The sequence below is a fragment of the Cricetulus griseus genome, chromosome 3 (genome assembly GCF_003668045.3).
Source record: "Cricetulus griseus strain 17A/GY chromosome 3, alternate assembly CriGri-PICRH-1.0, whole genome shotgun sequence".
Taxonomy (NCBI): domain Eukaryota; kingdom Metazoa; phylum Chordata; class Mammalia; order Rodentia; family Cricetidae; genus Cricetulus; species Cricetulus griseus.
In genome coordinates, this window is record NC_048596.1 from 35,140,960 (window position 1) to 35,157,891 (window position 16,932).

At 41.2% G+C, this 16,932-nt stretch overlaps 1 protein-coding gene across 1 annotated transcript; it reads right to left on the reverse strand.

The window, feature by feature from the left end:
• Nucleotides 1–4,015: 4,015 nt before the first annotated feature.
• LOC100752001 (60S ribosomal protein L30) lies at nucleotides 4,016–4,357 on the reverse strand. Its single transcript, XM_035443097.1, has one exon. It carries the CDS (start codon nucleotides 4,298–4,300, stop codon nucleotides 4,016–4,018), a length of 285 nt encoding a protein of 94 aa, XP_035298988.1. The 5' UTR covers nucleotides 4,301–4,357.
• Nucleotides 4,358–16,932: the final 12,575 nt, after the last annotated feature.

Below are 16,932 nucleotides of genomic sequence, written 5' to 3' on the forward strand. Positions count from 1 at the left end.
GGAAAGTAAACTGGAGCCCAACTCGATGGGTTCTCTTCAGCCCTAGTGCTGAGTGACCTAATGATGCCTGAGCCTCATGCAACTGTCACTGAGTTTCATTGACAACATAATTGTGGTTTGCACAGCACAGGGTGCCTTTTAGTTAACCAATTCAATGAAGATAAAAACACATAGAGGGAGGACGGCCAGAACCTGAATGGCCATCCCAAAATAGCAGTGCATAAAGAGAAACATGAAGGTTGACAGTCTCTTCACTGTTTCTCTACCAAAGTAAGTACACTCTCTAGTGCAGCAGCTCTCAACCTATGGGTTGTGACTCTTTTGGGAGTCAAGCAACCTTTCCAAAGGGGTCGCCTAAAACCATCGGAAAACACAGATATTTGTATCATAACTCATAACTAGCAACATTATAGTTATTAATTAGCCATGAAAATAATTTTGTGGTTGTGGGTCACCACAACATGGGGAGCTGTGTTAAAGGGTTGCAGCATTAGGAAAGTTGAGAACCAACCACTGATCTAGTGTGTTTATGACTGCCTCCTCCTCTGAGAAACGTTGATCCACACAGCGCTGGGTCACTGAAGAACCAGACTGAAGGCAGGGTGGCTCTTCAAAGTAGAAGCAACTCTAAGGGCCCACCGTCTCTGTCACACTAATTTGACTGTCATTTTCAGCCATCAGTCCACTGCCACATCTCCTGGGCCAGGTTGCTTTTCTGGACTAGGCAGAAGAGAAAAAGTTGGGAAGGAACAATTTCTCACGGTGGGGAACACTGATTAATCTAAAGGCCAGAAACTAGGAACAGAGTTAGAAATGAGAATGGACAGCAGGTGTGGAGTTTAAGGCACAAGATGTGACCATGACAAACCATCTCTGTCTTCACAGTGAATGAACCTGATTTACAACATGGGGTTAAAGCCACCTCCAGCTCAGAGCTGGACCTGGGAATGTCACAATGTGATCACAAAAAGGGTTTGGGGACACAAGGTTGAGGACAGATGGAAGGGAAGTGGGTAGTGGTGTCAAGGAAGAGCCAGCAGGCCTCTGCAGTCTACCTGCCTGGTGCCTGTGGTTGTCAGACACCATTCACCAGCTTGGAAACATTTCATGTACATACCAGTCACTTGGGCATCATGGTAAAAGGCTCATTCTGCTTCAGGAGGTCTGCAGTGGCCTTATATTATGTTTTTCCATGGAGCTCCCTGCAGATCCCAAGGACACTTGTCTGAGGACCACTCTTCAAGGAATATGTTTCTGCATATGTGTCAGAACACAGATGAGGTCCTGTATTAACAAATGCTTGAATGCTTTCCCTCCAGAAGCCAGAACCTTAGCTATTGCTTATCTCTGTGTCTACAGCCATTGTCACAGGGTTGTGCACATCATGCCCCCTTTAATCAACCATCATTCAAAAGGAGACAACACTCAAACAGATCTTAGACATATTGATCTCCTTAGGAGAGATTTGTTTAATAAACAACAAAGGCCAGATTTATAGAGCAGATACCATGTTGTCACATGCCAGAAAATGGACAAGAAATGGGAAAGAATCTACTCTGAACCATGTCCCGTGTATGTATGCTTAACTCACTCATGCCAAGCATAAGACACCAGGTATTCATTTAATCATCATACATGCCCTATCTATTAGTTTTTTAATCCCTATTTTATATGAGTGAAATCAAATTTTTCAGTAAAGTTAAGTTGTAGAGTTTAAAAAGTGATGTAGAATTTTTAAATTGGGAAGGTATGGCTATTTTGGTAATAACAATCCAAGGAAATATTATTAGCTCTGTTTTAAAAATATGAACAAATTTGCTCAGAAGCACAGTTAATGGGCCCTAATCTAGTGGTTTCAACCTTTGCCACAAACAGGAAGTGCCTAATAGTGTAAAAATAATCCCTCTCCTTGAGACACATCATTGTGTTATTAAACTCCAATCCCTAGATATATCACCAGGCACATTTTCTAAAAGTTTTCTGGAAGATCTTAATAGGTTAGACATGGCTTAGAACCACACCTTATGTGAGGCCCCAAGGAACACTACACTGTATATGCTTAAAAATTAACATTTCTTCATGACCATATTCAAGGGGCAGATGAGGTAATGAATCTCTCTTTGTCACTGGGCAACTGAGTATTGCATGCCTGCTATGCCTGTAAAATGTAGCATTGTGTGATATTAGTGCCTATGGTCAAGTGAACAGGCTATGTTCCAAGAGGGTTTGTAGTAATGGGAAAATCCTGCCCACAGGACATGGCAACTGAATTGAATTCAGAAAGAAGTAATACAATGTGAAAGCAATGACAGGGAAGAGTCTGGTGACCCTTGTTCATTTTTCCATCTGTATTGCAAAAGAACATGGCAAATTCAGTTTTAAGACTCAGCCCTCTCATTGCAATGGTATTCTATGTTTCTGATCACACCTTTTCCAGGAGCAAGGGGCCTTTGCTAGCACCAATATGCAGGGATAAAGTTGTTTCTCTCCTAGAAATTCCTCAAGATGTTAGGTTAGGCATCAACTGCAGGTTTAGGATTGGCTGTCTTGAACTCCCACCATGCATGATGTTTAGAAACTGACTTCCTTTAGGTTGGGATGAGAGCAAGAGTAAGGGACCCTTATCTAGTACCTCCTGCAAATAATAAGGATATGTGTGGTGGAAAGAGGTGAATAGTAAAAGCCTGGCCAGGAGGGCAAAGCTAAAGATCAAGTCAATTTATGAACCTAAATTGACAGACTCCCTGATTTAGGAGAGAATGGTTAACTCATGGGTGGGGGGGTCACTACTAATATCCATAAACTGGAAATTTTTAACTGTTCAGAAATAATGACAGACACACTATTTATAAAATAATTTTCCTGTACTTTAATTTTCCATAAATTACTTCCTCACACAATTAAATGAACTAAATAAACCATTGATACAATGTTACAAACAACATAGGATGTGTATCAAAGACATTTCTTCTTTGTTCTCAATATCCAACCATTTTTTTTCCATCAACCCAGAGCTGGATTTGCTGGTTTGAACAGCAACATGATTTTTTTTTCTCACAGAGAACAATAGACTAGCTTCTATCTATTGTCTGTCATAGAGAAGCTCTCTCAGACTCCACATCTCTCTGTCCAGGTGCATTCTCTTACCAATGGCAAACCACTGCTTTGCCTCATAGACCCAGATTCCAAATTACCTAATTTTATTGGAATGTTCTCTCAGCTACTCTTTTGTTTTTTCTCCCAGTGGAGAATTAAGAAAACAGTTTCCATAAAGTCCTGTGCCTCTTGCCTCCAGATGTATTAGTCCTTTAAAATAACCAGGTTTGGAGGGAGGCACTGCACTAAATTTTGTACGTATCTTAACCAATTGATTTGGTTTCCTACATCCGGCTGTACACTCCTTTGAGTCTTACGTTTCTTTTTTGAAATATGAGTTTAAAAATTATTAACTACTTACTACATGCTAAGTGTGGTTTGTGTGGGCTAGAGATACAAGACTAAATGGGGGAACTTCTCTGTCCCAATGTAGCATACACCCAGAAGGATGAATAAGCAATAAACCAAGTGTACGATATTATACTACATGACCGCATTGAGAGAATACGGTAACAGGGGTTTGCTATTTTAAATGGGCTTTAGGAATGGCATTTCTGCAGTGCTGCTGATTGAACAAAGAGAGTCCCAAATGAGGAATGAGGATGGCATTTCAGTGATATGAGCTCCAGCAGGGGGAAAGAAGGGCCAAGAACCTTGGGGAGAAGCATGGGGTACACAGAGGCTGGTGTGACTGGAGCCAGTGGCTATGGGAGGACAGCAGCAGCAGAAGGACTTGGTGTGATCCATAAATATGGAGTGAGGATCACACTGAGTGACCTACCACCCACTTAAGACTAAGACTTAAATCTTAGCCCCTGGGTGTGAAGAGACATCACTCAAAGACTTGGTGCAAGGGAATGATTTTGAAATTTTTTAAATAGCTCTGGTGGTTTTATTAAAGGAAGGCTTTTCTAGTTGACTACTTCTCACCAGTCTGTTCTGGCATGCTTCTAACAATATCAGAGTCACCTGGATCAATGATAGCCAGTGTGCATGTGCGGTAGTATTTCCCACATGCTGTGCCCCATTCAATGTTTTTGCCGCTGTAGTGCTGGACACCGGTCTTAGCCAACATGGCATAGTACTCAATTTCAGATTTCCTCAGAGCCGGGCAGTTGTTGGCAAGAATGACCAACTTGGCTTTGCCCTGCCTGATCATCTTGAGCGTCTGTTTGTAGCTCTGCATGTACTTCCCACTTTTCATCACCAGCTGGAGACTGGAGTTGATGGACTACAGAGACTTTTTCGTCTTCTTGGCAGCCACTATCTTCCTGTCTCAGGTGCAGAACAGCCCCCAACCAAGAGCAGCTATCTAAGATGGCCGGGGAGCCAGAAAGGAAGGAGCACCCACAAGGCCGAGCCCTTCTACCAGAGCATGCCATGATTTTGAATTTAAAGTCAAGTTTTAGACACATTAGGCTCAGGTCAGGGGAGAAGTTCCACGTGTTGTTCAAGAAAGAATTTTTTGGTTCAGAGGTGGTGCCGCACCTGTAACTTACGGTTGTGGGTTGTTGGAAGTTAGAGACCTTCTAAGTAAAAGGAACTGGGCAGAGCACTTAAATGCAAGGAGTGGGGTAAGCAAGCCTAGGACAAAGTCCTGGAGCTCACTGATTCTCAGAAGTTCGGACAGCGATGGATGTCTAGTAATGAAAACCAACTCCATGGCCTTTTAGTCCAGGAGGATAAGTTTGTGTGTTCTGAAGTAGTTTTCAAATTAAATAGAAAACATTCTTACTAATTATTTCTAATTGTAGGTCTATAGAGCCAATGTCTCTAAACTACTGATTTAGGAAGGAGTGCTGGGGATGTTGGAATTCTACTGTTGGCAGAAAACCCTCCCCAAAACTTAGATTTTTGGGGGAAGTGAATTGCAAATGTAGAGGTCAATTGTTCGATCCACACAGACAGCTTGAGGCTCCTGTCTAAACCTTAGTTCACAGCTACATCACTCTGAGAGTCCTGAATCCCACTAAGTGACAATCCACTTTGAGCATTTCTCACTCTTCCAGAGTCCAGTAGGGAGAGAGGGTTAAGCTTTATTCTTTGGTAAGCCTGGTTGAGGATGAGGGAGTAGCAGAGAGGATGGGTTAGCAAGGGTTATGATCTGAATGTGTTCCTCCTAAAACTCGTCATCTCCAGTGTAGTGTTATCAGAGCCCAGGCTTTGAGGAACCAGTTAAGTCTCAGAGAGTAGAGTCCTTGGGATATGATAGGAATGAGCTTGTTTCTTCTCTCTGCCAACCCCCCCCATGGCATAAGAAAACAGAAAACAGCTTTTTTCCAAGTCGGCTTGCTTCTTTTTCCTGGACTTGCCAGTCTTGAGCCGTTTCTACTGCTTAAGCCACTGCATTAGTCTTACTACAGTAGCTGGAACTGACTGATACACCCGGAGATGGAGAAACCATTTCTGTGTAGCCAGAGGCCTAGCATCAGCAAACAAAGAAAACATAGGGCATGGGTAAGGATGGCAAAGGCCTATCTGCCTCCCCCTCTAGAATCTTACTTGGGAGCCTTCTTTCATGACAGAGTCTCCCAGTGTGATTTTAAAGATTAAAGTTTCATCCAAAGAGTTGGGCATTTTCTCTTCTGCAGATTCCAGGTACCACACCCAGTAAAATGATATCAGTCTAGCAGCAGACAAATAGTGGTTCTCACAATGAACTAGAATAAAGCATCCTCCTCACCCAAAGCACACCCTTTGCATAGATTCTGATCTTGGATCATCACCATAGGATACACAAGTTCATCTGCCTGAAGAACGCACCTCCCTCTCAAGCATGGAACACAGGGAATGGGTAAGCTGCAGCTGATTGACTTTGAACTCACCTGTGTATGTGTGGTGAAAAACTCGGAAATTGATTTTGATTTCCATCAAGCAGTGTGTCTTTTTTTTCCCTCCTCCTGAAAGTGCAGTTTAAACAGCTTTATTGTCAGAGTCCCATGCCACATCCTCTGATTCTATAATCTTCCTGGTTTAATGTGCTTTGAAATGTTCATTTAGCAGATATTTAGTGAACACCTACAAGGAAACAGATACCGAGCTGGGAACTGGCACGGGGAGAAAACAAAGCAGGAAAACACCATTGAGTGTGTGGAGCATGCATTATGCAGAAGAGAGAGAGTGAAAATGTAGACGGAGTTTGTCATCATACCTAGAATAAGTCATGTAATAAAAGTAATCTAACAGAAACTCAGGGAGGTCACTTGATGGTGACTGGTCAGAAATGCACACTCTGAAAGACTGACCTGTGAACCTATGGATGAGACAGAAACACCTGTATCAAGGACTTGGAGAAGAGTCCTGGTGCAAGGACAAGTGAGCAGAGTTAGAAAGGGAAGCAGACTGGCATGGTCAGGTAATAGGAAAAAGCATCTATGGACAGAGAGAGAGAGAGAGAGAGAGAGAGAGAGAGAGAGAGAGAGAGAGAGAGAGAGAGATGATAGATGCTGCAAGACCATTTCTGACACAGAAAGATGTTCCCATTTGACTTTCAAGGGAGACAGAAAGTTGTAGCATGAAAAATAAAAGACCCAGAGACTGATAATTGGGGTTCAAGGTGAAGATTAGAAAAGCAAAGCTCTAGTGATATGGTTTATGATTCATTAAAGCCACTGGAGATCAAAATAGCAAAGCAGTCATACTAGTTAGTCATAAAGGCAGGCAGTGGTGACACACACCTTTAATCCCAGGACTAGAGAGATATAAAAGATAGGAGCAGGGTTTTCAGTTGTCAGTCTCAGGCATTCATTCTCCAGCCACATTGAGGATAGGAAGGCATGATATTCTCCAGCCACATTGAGGAGAAGCAGCAGTTTGAGTCTCATGAAGCTCATGAAGACAGGATTAGCCCTTTCAGCCTAAGGTAGAGTAAGAGCTAGTGACTTGACTGTTTTGATTTTCTGATCTTGAGCTTGAAGCTTGAACCTGGATATTAGTCTCTGGGTTTTTACTTTTCTGTTATACAAAGCAGCCAAGCCACTATCTCTTACCTCCAATAGCTCTAACCAGGATGCAGACTGCTGCCTCTCTTCAGTATGGCTGGAGAATGAATGCCTGAGACTGACAATTGAAGACCCTGCTCCTATCTTTTATACCACTCATGCTGGGATTAAAGGCATGAGCTCTGTTACTCTTTTAGACTGATTCAATCTCTTGTAGCCCCGGGTGGCCTTGAACTCAGAGAGATCCATCTGCCTTTCTTTCCTGAGTCCTGAGATTAAAGGTGTGTTTCTGGCTTCTATGGCTAACCAGTATGGCTGCTTGGCTATTTTGATCTCCAGTGGCTTTAATAAATCATAAACAATATATCACCACAGAAAGTCAAACTTTTTCAATGAAATGGACACTTTGGTGCAGCTTACATTTTCCCTTGAACTGTTTTATGTTGAGGCAACTGTAGATTCCCAGGCAACTATAAGAAATGAAACAAAGACTCTATTGCCTTCTTACAAAACCTCCATACCAAACTACTGCCAGAATATTGACATCGGCACAACCCACTGACTGTATTCAGATTCACCCATCTCTACTTGTATCCACATGTTTATATCATTCTATGTGGTTTTTCAAGGAAGTTTTTGGTTTACAAGAAAAAATGAACAAAAAACCAAGTTCCCTTATGTGCCTGTCTATTGCTTTCAGGCAAACCCAACCTACCCACTGTTGCTGGAGTTTCTTGTCCCGCCTGGCCCCATAGCTACTTTGTCCCAAATAAACACATAAAGACTTATATTAAGTATAAAACTGTTTGGCCAATGACTGACTTCTTACTGGTTAGCTCTCTTTTAATTATTACCCCATTTCTATTAAAAATATGTATTGCCACAAGGCTGTGGCTTACCCACAATCCGGCATGTTACTCCTTCAGCAACAGAATGTCTCTCTGCAGCCTCCCTCTGTCTTCCTCTCCCTAGCCTTCCCCTGGTCTGGTAGCCCTGCCTATGCTTCCTTCTTGGCTATCAGCCAATCAGTGTTTTATTCATCAAATAATAAAGAATATATATACAGAAGGACAACCCCCATCAACACACCATCATCATGGCCCACCAGAGTGGTACATTTCTTCAACTGACAGAGCTTACTTTACATCATATTCATTTACACTCCAGAGTTTTCCTGAACTCGTTTCAATTTGTTTTATTTTTTGAGACTTTTATACATCTACATCATTTCTACTCCCCCTTCTCCCCTCCAGCTCCTTCCATGGTCCTGCCACCCTTTCAAATTCATGACCTTGTCTTTAATTATGCACACACACACACACACACACACACACACACACACACACACACACACACATTGTTGTTCATTTGTACATGCATCAGCCACTTGTGAGTCAGCCCTATCAGGGACTTGTCACTGGAGAGAACTAATTCTCCTCTTAGCAGCTGTAATTGTCTGTAACTCTTACTCTCCAAGTGGGGCTTTGTGAGAACTTCCTTATTCATTTGGCATGTCAACTGTTATAGTCACTGTGTGGGACTTGTTTAGGTATAGTATATATTTTATGAATTTTTAAGATATATGTACTCATCCTTATGAATGGTTTCACTGCTCTAAAAGTCCTCTTATCCAGCTCACCCTTTTCCTAGAAAACATCAACATTTATGGTCCCCACAGTTTTGTGTTTTCTCCGTCCCATGTCACAGAGTTGAGCTATGCAGTATTTAGCATTCTCATGCTGGCTTCTTGCTGTAAGATTCCTCTATGTATTTTTGTGACTTTACAGCTCATTTCCTTTACTGTTGAATAATATTCTGACATCTGGATGCACCATACTGTATGTACCAATTCACTGCCTGAGGAGGGCATTCTTTTGTTTTGAGGCAGATATGAGTAAAGTGAATATAGCTGTTTTAAACATCTAAGTGACCTTTTTTGTAGGGCATGTTTTCAGCTCCTTTTGATAAATACTTTTGACCACAGTTGCTGGTTTCCATGTTTAGAATATTCTATTTTTGTCATTAAAAGTAAAATAGAAACTACTTCACACTGGTTCATGCTGGCTTCTAGATCTAGCATTTTGTACCCCTAACCCATCAGCAGATGCTTGCTAGCTGTCATATTATCATTGTTTTGGGTTTGGGTCATTATAACAGTCCTGTCTAGTGATAACTCATTGTTGCCCTAATTTGCAATTCCCTAATGGCATGGTGTTGAGCATCTTTTCATATGCTTATGTGCCATCTGTATGTCATCTTTGGTGTGTCCATTTGAGTTTTAGTCTCACTTTAATTTAGTTCTTCATTTTCTTATTGTTGAGTTTTAAGAGTTCTTTGAAAAATTCCAAGAGCTATCTTTTATCAAATATGTAGTTTGCAAATATTTTATCTCAAATTGTGGCTTTACCAAATGTCCTCTAAACACAGGCAAGGTACTGGTTAATTATTATTTCTTAATAATTAGTGAATATAGCCTACCCTCTCTTGGTCCTTCCTGACCTCTTTCTCTTACACACACTAAGCTGTTCATTTCATTTAAAAAATGAAGAATGTTCTGTAAGTAAAATTAGAGTATAATCTTAGGACACTGGCTTGTTTCACTCAGTATGTAATGCTCTCAGGGTTCACCCACATTAGTCTTGTGTGTGTGTGTGTGTGTGTGTGTGTGTGTGTGTGTCTGTGTGTGTGTGTTTGTGTGTGTGTGTGTTACACGTATATTTCTTTCTACTGATGAGTAATGTACTGTAATATGGCTGAACCATAGTTTGTAGAATGACTGTCCACCACTGAAGGACATCTGAGGTAGTTTGCATTTTTAGATATACCAAATAAAACTGTGAGTATTTAAGAACATTTTTCCCCTATAGACCTACGTTTTCATTTCTCTGGGATGAATGCTCAAGTATATTTGTCAATATAGGGTAATTACATGTTAGTTTTATAAGAAATTTCAAAGGTGTTTTGCAAGGAGGCCACACTCTTTCACATCCGTATCAGCAATGAATATAAGATCTGATTTCTTCTAATTCCCTCTCAATCTGCACGTTTTCACTATGTTAACTTTTATTCATGGTGGTACCTCAGGATGATATCTCACTGTAGCTTTATTTTGTGTTTCCCCGATAGCTAATAGTGTCAAGTAAGTCCTTCTCTGTTTAACAACCATTTGCATATCCTGCTCAGTTAGTATCTGTTCCTATATTTGCCCATTTTTGGACTGGATTTTTATTGACAATAATTTAGGTTTTAAAGTTCTTTATATATTTTGGATATAGATTACCTGATAGTAGATGAGTGATTTGTAATATAGTTTGTGGCTTATGTTTTTGTCTAACAGAACCACTTGTATAACAAACATGATTAATTTTAATAAGGTTAAAATTTAGCATTTTAACGTATCCTGTATTTGGTGGAAAATATAAGAAAAATTTATGTACTTTGCCACCTCTCCCTTTTAAATGGCATATTTAGAACAGTTACATTTAGTGCAATGTTTCATGTTTGAGCTTAACTGTATTGCTTTGTTGGCTACTTTTAAATTTGTTACATGCACCTGCCTTTCTCTTTTCTTGTCTTTGTGTGGGCTATTGAATAATTTTCAGAATTGTTATTTTATTAGCATTTTGGAGTATACCTCTTGAGGTAGTTTTATTGGTAGCTATCTTACAGTTTGCATCTCTAAAGGGTTGCAGGTATCTAAAATAGTTTTGAAGGCATAAATATTAGAGGAAAGGGGATCAATAAGATTATTGATATTGTTATAAATTTGAGATGATTCCTGCTTCCCAAGCCAAATGCCTGAGAATCAGCTTAAGTGTTCTAGTCTACTCACCATACCTCCTTCCCACATCATAAAGCCCACATTGACCTCTTTCCACTCGCCATCGTAAGCATCCATTGCTCACATCTCTCTGATCTCTCCTCCTCCTATCTTAGCTCAGACTGTCCTTATCTCTCCCAGACATTGGTTCAACTTGCTAATTTATCTCTCTTCCGTCATACTGCCTCTACTCAAGTCTCTTCCTTACAGCAATGACAATACTGCTCAAACTTAACCTTTATCATGGCACATTTCAGGTGACCAACTCCCCAGCTTTGTTCCTGGGGATGATGGCTTCCCTGAAATGAAAAGACTTGCAAAATTAGAAGTGGCAGTTTCAAGAGTACTAGGTCAGCTGGTGACTGTGGTCTTATTGACCCTTTCAGGTCTCTGTCCTCATGAGATGGGGTTAATTCACTTATGTGGATTTGAAGGTCTCGTTACTGCTTCTCCCTCCGTTACAGGCCCATCTCCTCTGTTTTGTCATGGCTTTACTTGGATACTTCTTATTCCTACACCTAAGGTCCTCTATAGTGGATATTCCTCTATGTGCTTCGTTCTCACCCTTTTCACCTTCTGGAGTCTTTAATGTCCTTTTATTGAAACACTTTTGTCTGGAACCTTCAAGAGTTCTAAGACTGCATGTCCAGTTTTCTCTTTTTTTGCCTACCCAATTCCAATTCTTCATAGAACTAACTCCAAGTAATTTCCCCATCTGGCCACTATAATGTTATTGAGAACAGGAGCTGTGTTGTACTTTGCCCACTTTCTAGACAGTCTGGGATCCAGGAGGTCCTCATGAAACAGCCATTGTCAAGATAATCAATTTCATGAGAATTATTTGAGGCCTTAAGGGCAATTACTTCCCCCAAAAGTTTATTTCTACATGTTACCAGTGTGTTTTAGAGCCATATGACCAATTAAAACTTAAATATTGATACTTAAAATGTTTGATTTCACTGGTTCCTTTTTTAAAAAAATTAAATTATCAGAAACAAAAGAAATGTTAACCATATAGTCATTAGACATTTCCAGAGCAGTGTGGCATTTTCAGGATTTTTTTTTAAAGAGCTGTTTCTGCTCACTTATGAGAACTGCTGGGGAAATGCTTCCAGGGAGCAGGTCCTTACTTCCCTCCATGGCACTGTGGCTTCCTTTTCTTAGCATCAGACATGAATGCTGCCTTTGATTTTCCTGAGGCTCTAGAAATAACAAGCCAAAGTCTCTCTCTCTCTCTCTCTCTCTCTCTCTCTCTCTCTCTCTCTCTCTCTCTCTCTCTCTCTCACACACAACACACACACACACACACACACACACAGAAACTGCCACTTGCCTCACAGTACTCACACATCTCCAACAAGTGGCCCCCAAAGCCTCAGCTGCAGACATCTTTACATCCTGACTTTAACCCAGAGGAAACGTTTCTGAACAAGGGTGGATAAGGGATTTCAGCACAGGACTGGGGACTCAAATGCTAACATGCAGGGTGAGATGGTGTGGGAATCACTATCGTGATTATAGCACTGCAGACAATCAGAGTGAGACTGCAACCAGGAAACAAGGCCCAGGGCCAAGCTGCCTTTATCTTACTAGCCAAAGCAGGAAGCTTTCTGAGAGTCCTTTAAGACAGCAAGGAAATTTTCCCATCCAGGAACACCTCGCTGCCTTGTGTTTAACTTGGCTCCTGTTTTCATTAGCTGACATCTTAGGGGTAGTGACTGAAGTGTAAAAATGCAGAAAGAAGGAATGCCAATGATGAAATGTATACAATGAACGTCTTGGAATTTCCCAACGCATGATTTTCAAAGAGCCACAAGATGGCATTGTCTGCTATGGGACTGAGCTCTGACACAGCAAGAACTGACAGCAGAGACCAGAAGGCCAAATTGTTTCATATTCCTCATTTGTTTTCAAAGGCCGGCCTTCTTCCTGTTTAGTGTGCTCTGTGCCCACGGTGTGTTGAGTTATAAAAGAAGGTAAGTGACTGGAAACAAAGATAGGCAGCCTGGAGAAGGGTGTTGCAATGATGTAAGAAGTAAACATCACAACAGGGTTTGGTGGGGAGATAGCTGTTGCTTTGACTAGCTACCACACCAGATGCAAAGATTCCGTTTGCACTTATACATTGGTGTAAAGGAGATTTAGCTCTGATGTGGCTGTAGTTCAAATGATTCTGATATTTGTTCAAAATAATCACCTGTTGAATATTTTATTCTTTCTCTTTGATATCATATATCCACATACACAGACTATTATAGTTCTGTCACAGTATGCATAGGATAGAATGGTGCCTTTTACCTCAAGACAGTGGCTGTGGTAACCTAACATAAGACAAATGGAACATGTTCATAACAAGTCCCCTGCACTTTATAAACACTGCTCATTTGAATCCTCAACAATCTCAAGTACAATGGTGTAGACAATGGAGCTGAGGTTAGCAACGTATTCCAAGATCAAAAGTGGTACTCTATGATTTAGCCTTAGTAAATCTGTTCCAACGGGCTCAGGGATTTTGCCCTGTGCCACACTGTTCTTAGACACTAAACAGCAGAACTAAACAAGCATGTGAGTTGTCCCTTCAACTGCAGCATCCCTGTCTGTATCAGTGTGATGGACTGCAGCTGCCCATGTCCAGAGCCATGATAGGCAGGGCCATGGGTGCCCCATATTTCTGTTCTTTAATGTTCTGGTTGAAATACCTGAGCAATAGAATACAGGCCATCATTGGATAATCTCCCTTTTACTTCAGTGGACCACAAATGGGTTTGCATTGATCATGCAACAGAGAAAACTCTGGCTATGAATCATTATTTTTCCAGTTCACTCCATGCCATGTTCAGTGCATGCATGGTCAGTGTCATACATAACAGGCCTTACCTTAGTTTAAGAACCTATAGATGAGGAAAAGGTGACAGTCTGAGGTGCCTTATAAATAAGATATGGTCCCTGTTCTCAAGGGACTTAGAGTCAAATGAGAGTTTTCTAAGTGTTATGAAAGAGGTAGGCAGTGAAAACTAAATGAACAGAGAGAATGCTCACTCTGTCTCTGGGGTTCAGTGTGGGTCAGGGAAGTTTCCTAGATTTGGATGCATCAGGCTTGAAGAATGAGTTAGAGGGGAAGGGATTAGCTGGATTATATCTTTCCCATATTTCCTACATTTCACTAGACACCTTCTCAGTAGGAGATGCTCTACCCACTCTCATCAGATGATGATTTGAAGGCATAAGGGTGCTTTTTCATCTCCCCTTCCTTCAGGGGTACCTTATTTCTTTCCCTGAGAGACTCATATCTAGAGATTTCATTATCTATACTCTATTAACTTTGGCATCAACTGGACGTGGCTAGTTGATGGAGATGATCCTACTAGCAACAGGAGAGAGCAGTAATTACTACATACAGCCCTTGCGGATGTTGTAGTTATGCCTGGTGCTGACCCCACCTATGACTATGGTTTCTGTTGGAGGCACAGACTTAACTATAACTATCCTATAGCTATCCTGGGAAGCCTATTTGCACTCATTTCCTGTTGCTTGTCCTAGCATACCATAATGGCTCATGTTAGCTACTTACTCTGCCAGTGCTATGCCTCATTAAATCATTATTTCAGCCAAAAATGTCTTGATGAATCCCACACAAAGAGGGCACATAACGTTCAGGGGACCCTGGCTGATAAAGGTGAGCAAAAAGAGATTTAACTATTCCCACGATTATCTTTGATAGTACCCAACCCAACCCCCGAGAGAGAGGAATGGGAGAACGTTTAGTGTCAGTGGACTGAATGACATTTGCAGAACCATTTCCATTTCTAGCTCCTCATAAAAGATGGAATCAGGAAGGAATCCATGACTATGGGTAGAGTGAATGAAATGCAATCCACTCTAGCTAGTATTTCTTGAGTTCTTGAGTATATGTTAATGGTGTGCTGGCAAGAAAGCTCCAGAGAAAATAAGGAAAGTCTTTCCTTAACAAGCTCATAGTCTGGATGAGAAAGAAACCTAAATCACCAGATTAAGAAGAGGTGGTACTATCTAGTGTACCCTAGGTTTGCTATAACAACAAATCAATTCTGAAGCCAAGGAAAGGTTACCTTTCTTTCCTGTGATGTGTGTGTGTGTGTGTGTGTGTGTGTGTGTGTGTGTGTGTGTGTGAATGTATGTGTATTTAAGCAGAAGGGAGTATAAGAGAGGAGACAGGTGACAGAGGAAAAGAAGGAGGGCAGATAAGGGGAGGCGTAGAAGGAAGCTAACAAAATGTGATATACGTGGGAAATTTTTCTACATGAAACTTGACACTATGTAGAATGAACACATACCAATTTAAAAAGGAATGCAAACAAAAATAAAATGGAATTAATCTGTTAGTAGAGAGAATGCAGAATGTTCCAGCTAAAGAGAATGATGTGTTTAAGAGTAAGGTAGTGAGGGAAACTGTGGAGTGTTCAGACACAGGCATACCTTTTTGCATAGCTCAGACCCATGAGAACAGAAAACATGGGAAAGTAAAGCAGAGAGAGAGAGAGAGAGAGAGAGAGAGAGAGAGAGAGAGAGAGGGTGTCCGGGTAGCCAAAGGCAAAGGCATTATTCCCCACACTTAGGATTAGGATTTAGTAATTTACCCTAAAGGTTGTGAGAAAACTGTAGGATTTCAAAGACAGGGAAAGTAGCATAAGAAACAAAATAAGACTAAGGAATATTAAAATTGAAAACAATCCTCCTAGAACAAAATGTATTAGGAGAAGTAAAATAGAGTGTGAGTTTAATCTAGGTACAAATAGAAAAGACAAAAAGGAACTGGGTAATGATAAACAGAATACAGTGGACTTGGTTCTGTGTCATCATGGGGAATTGAAGAGTGAAGAAGATGGCACTCAGGACTTCTGACTACTGTTTCTTCATGGAACATGGTGTCATTTTGTAAGCTAAAGAATGTAGAATGTGATTTATTGAAAGGCCAGATACTCATTCAGTGTGCTATGTGACAAATACAAGACACATCTCCAAGTGGCCTTGCACAGACTAGTGTCCGCACATTGTCACTTATAGTTCTCAAAATAACTGTAGAGAGTGCTAAGAATGTAACACTATTAAAAAGGCAGGAGCCACAGCATCACTAGCTCCATCCCGTTCTCTTCTGGTAAAGGATGACATGTGGTATGTTAACCTAGCATTTCATGTTTCCTCTGGGTGCAAAAGACGGTGAGGATCATGCTTTCCAGGGTCCTTTGACTGCATAGCAAGCAAGCCACCTGCACATAAGACTATGAAGGTAGGTTTAAGGAAGTCTACAAATACCCAGATAAAGAATTAACAAGTATTTATTGGGGGAGCACTCACACAATGATGGTAAATAGCCATCATGGTTTTCATGCTCCTGGTAATGTAGCCTCTGCCCTTCAGGATGCTCCAACCACAACCCAAGAGAGTGTGAGACAGCCCCTCCTCTTCCTTATAAGAAGTCATGTCTGCACACACTGAAGCCACACCCTTGGGTGTGGCCACCACCCAAAGTCCACTGGCAGAACAACATGCCACTACAAGACTGTACTTCCAGCAAGTTTTCTATACCTTGGAGGACCACCTAGCTATGAACCCTGCACATTTGCTGTCCCTTGTTACCTATTGTGGGTAATAAACCTGCCTCATGTATTGTGGCCAAGCACTCTTTCTTTCCAGACTGGTGCAAGTGACAGATACTGGCACAGCCCAAGGTACAGTGGGCAAGATGTTGATAATCTTTCCCAGGAATTGATACCAGTGTGCATCAAGCCTACTTCACGTTGAAGCTAAAGTTTCTACAGGATCACAGGTTAAAGATGGTTCAGGATCAAGACCTTGGTTAGTGATATGAAACTGAGAGATGATACTGGTGGTTACGGAGAACAAGAGAAGAGACAAGAGTGTCAAGAAAGAATGGAGAAAGCCAGCTCACGATGTACCTACAAGACACATAATGGATGAGACTGTCTCTGAACAAGGAGTTTCCGAGGAGAGCTTGGTAAGTCCTGATTCAGGAGGCAATGGCTATGTCCAGAAGGGAAACACAGGGCAGTGTGAGGTACAGCATGAGAGTAAAGC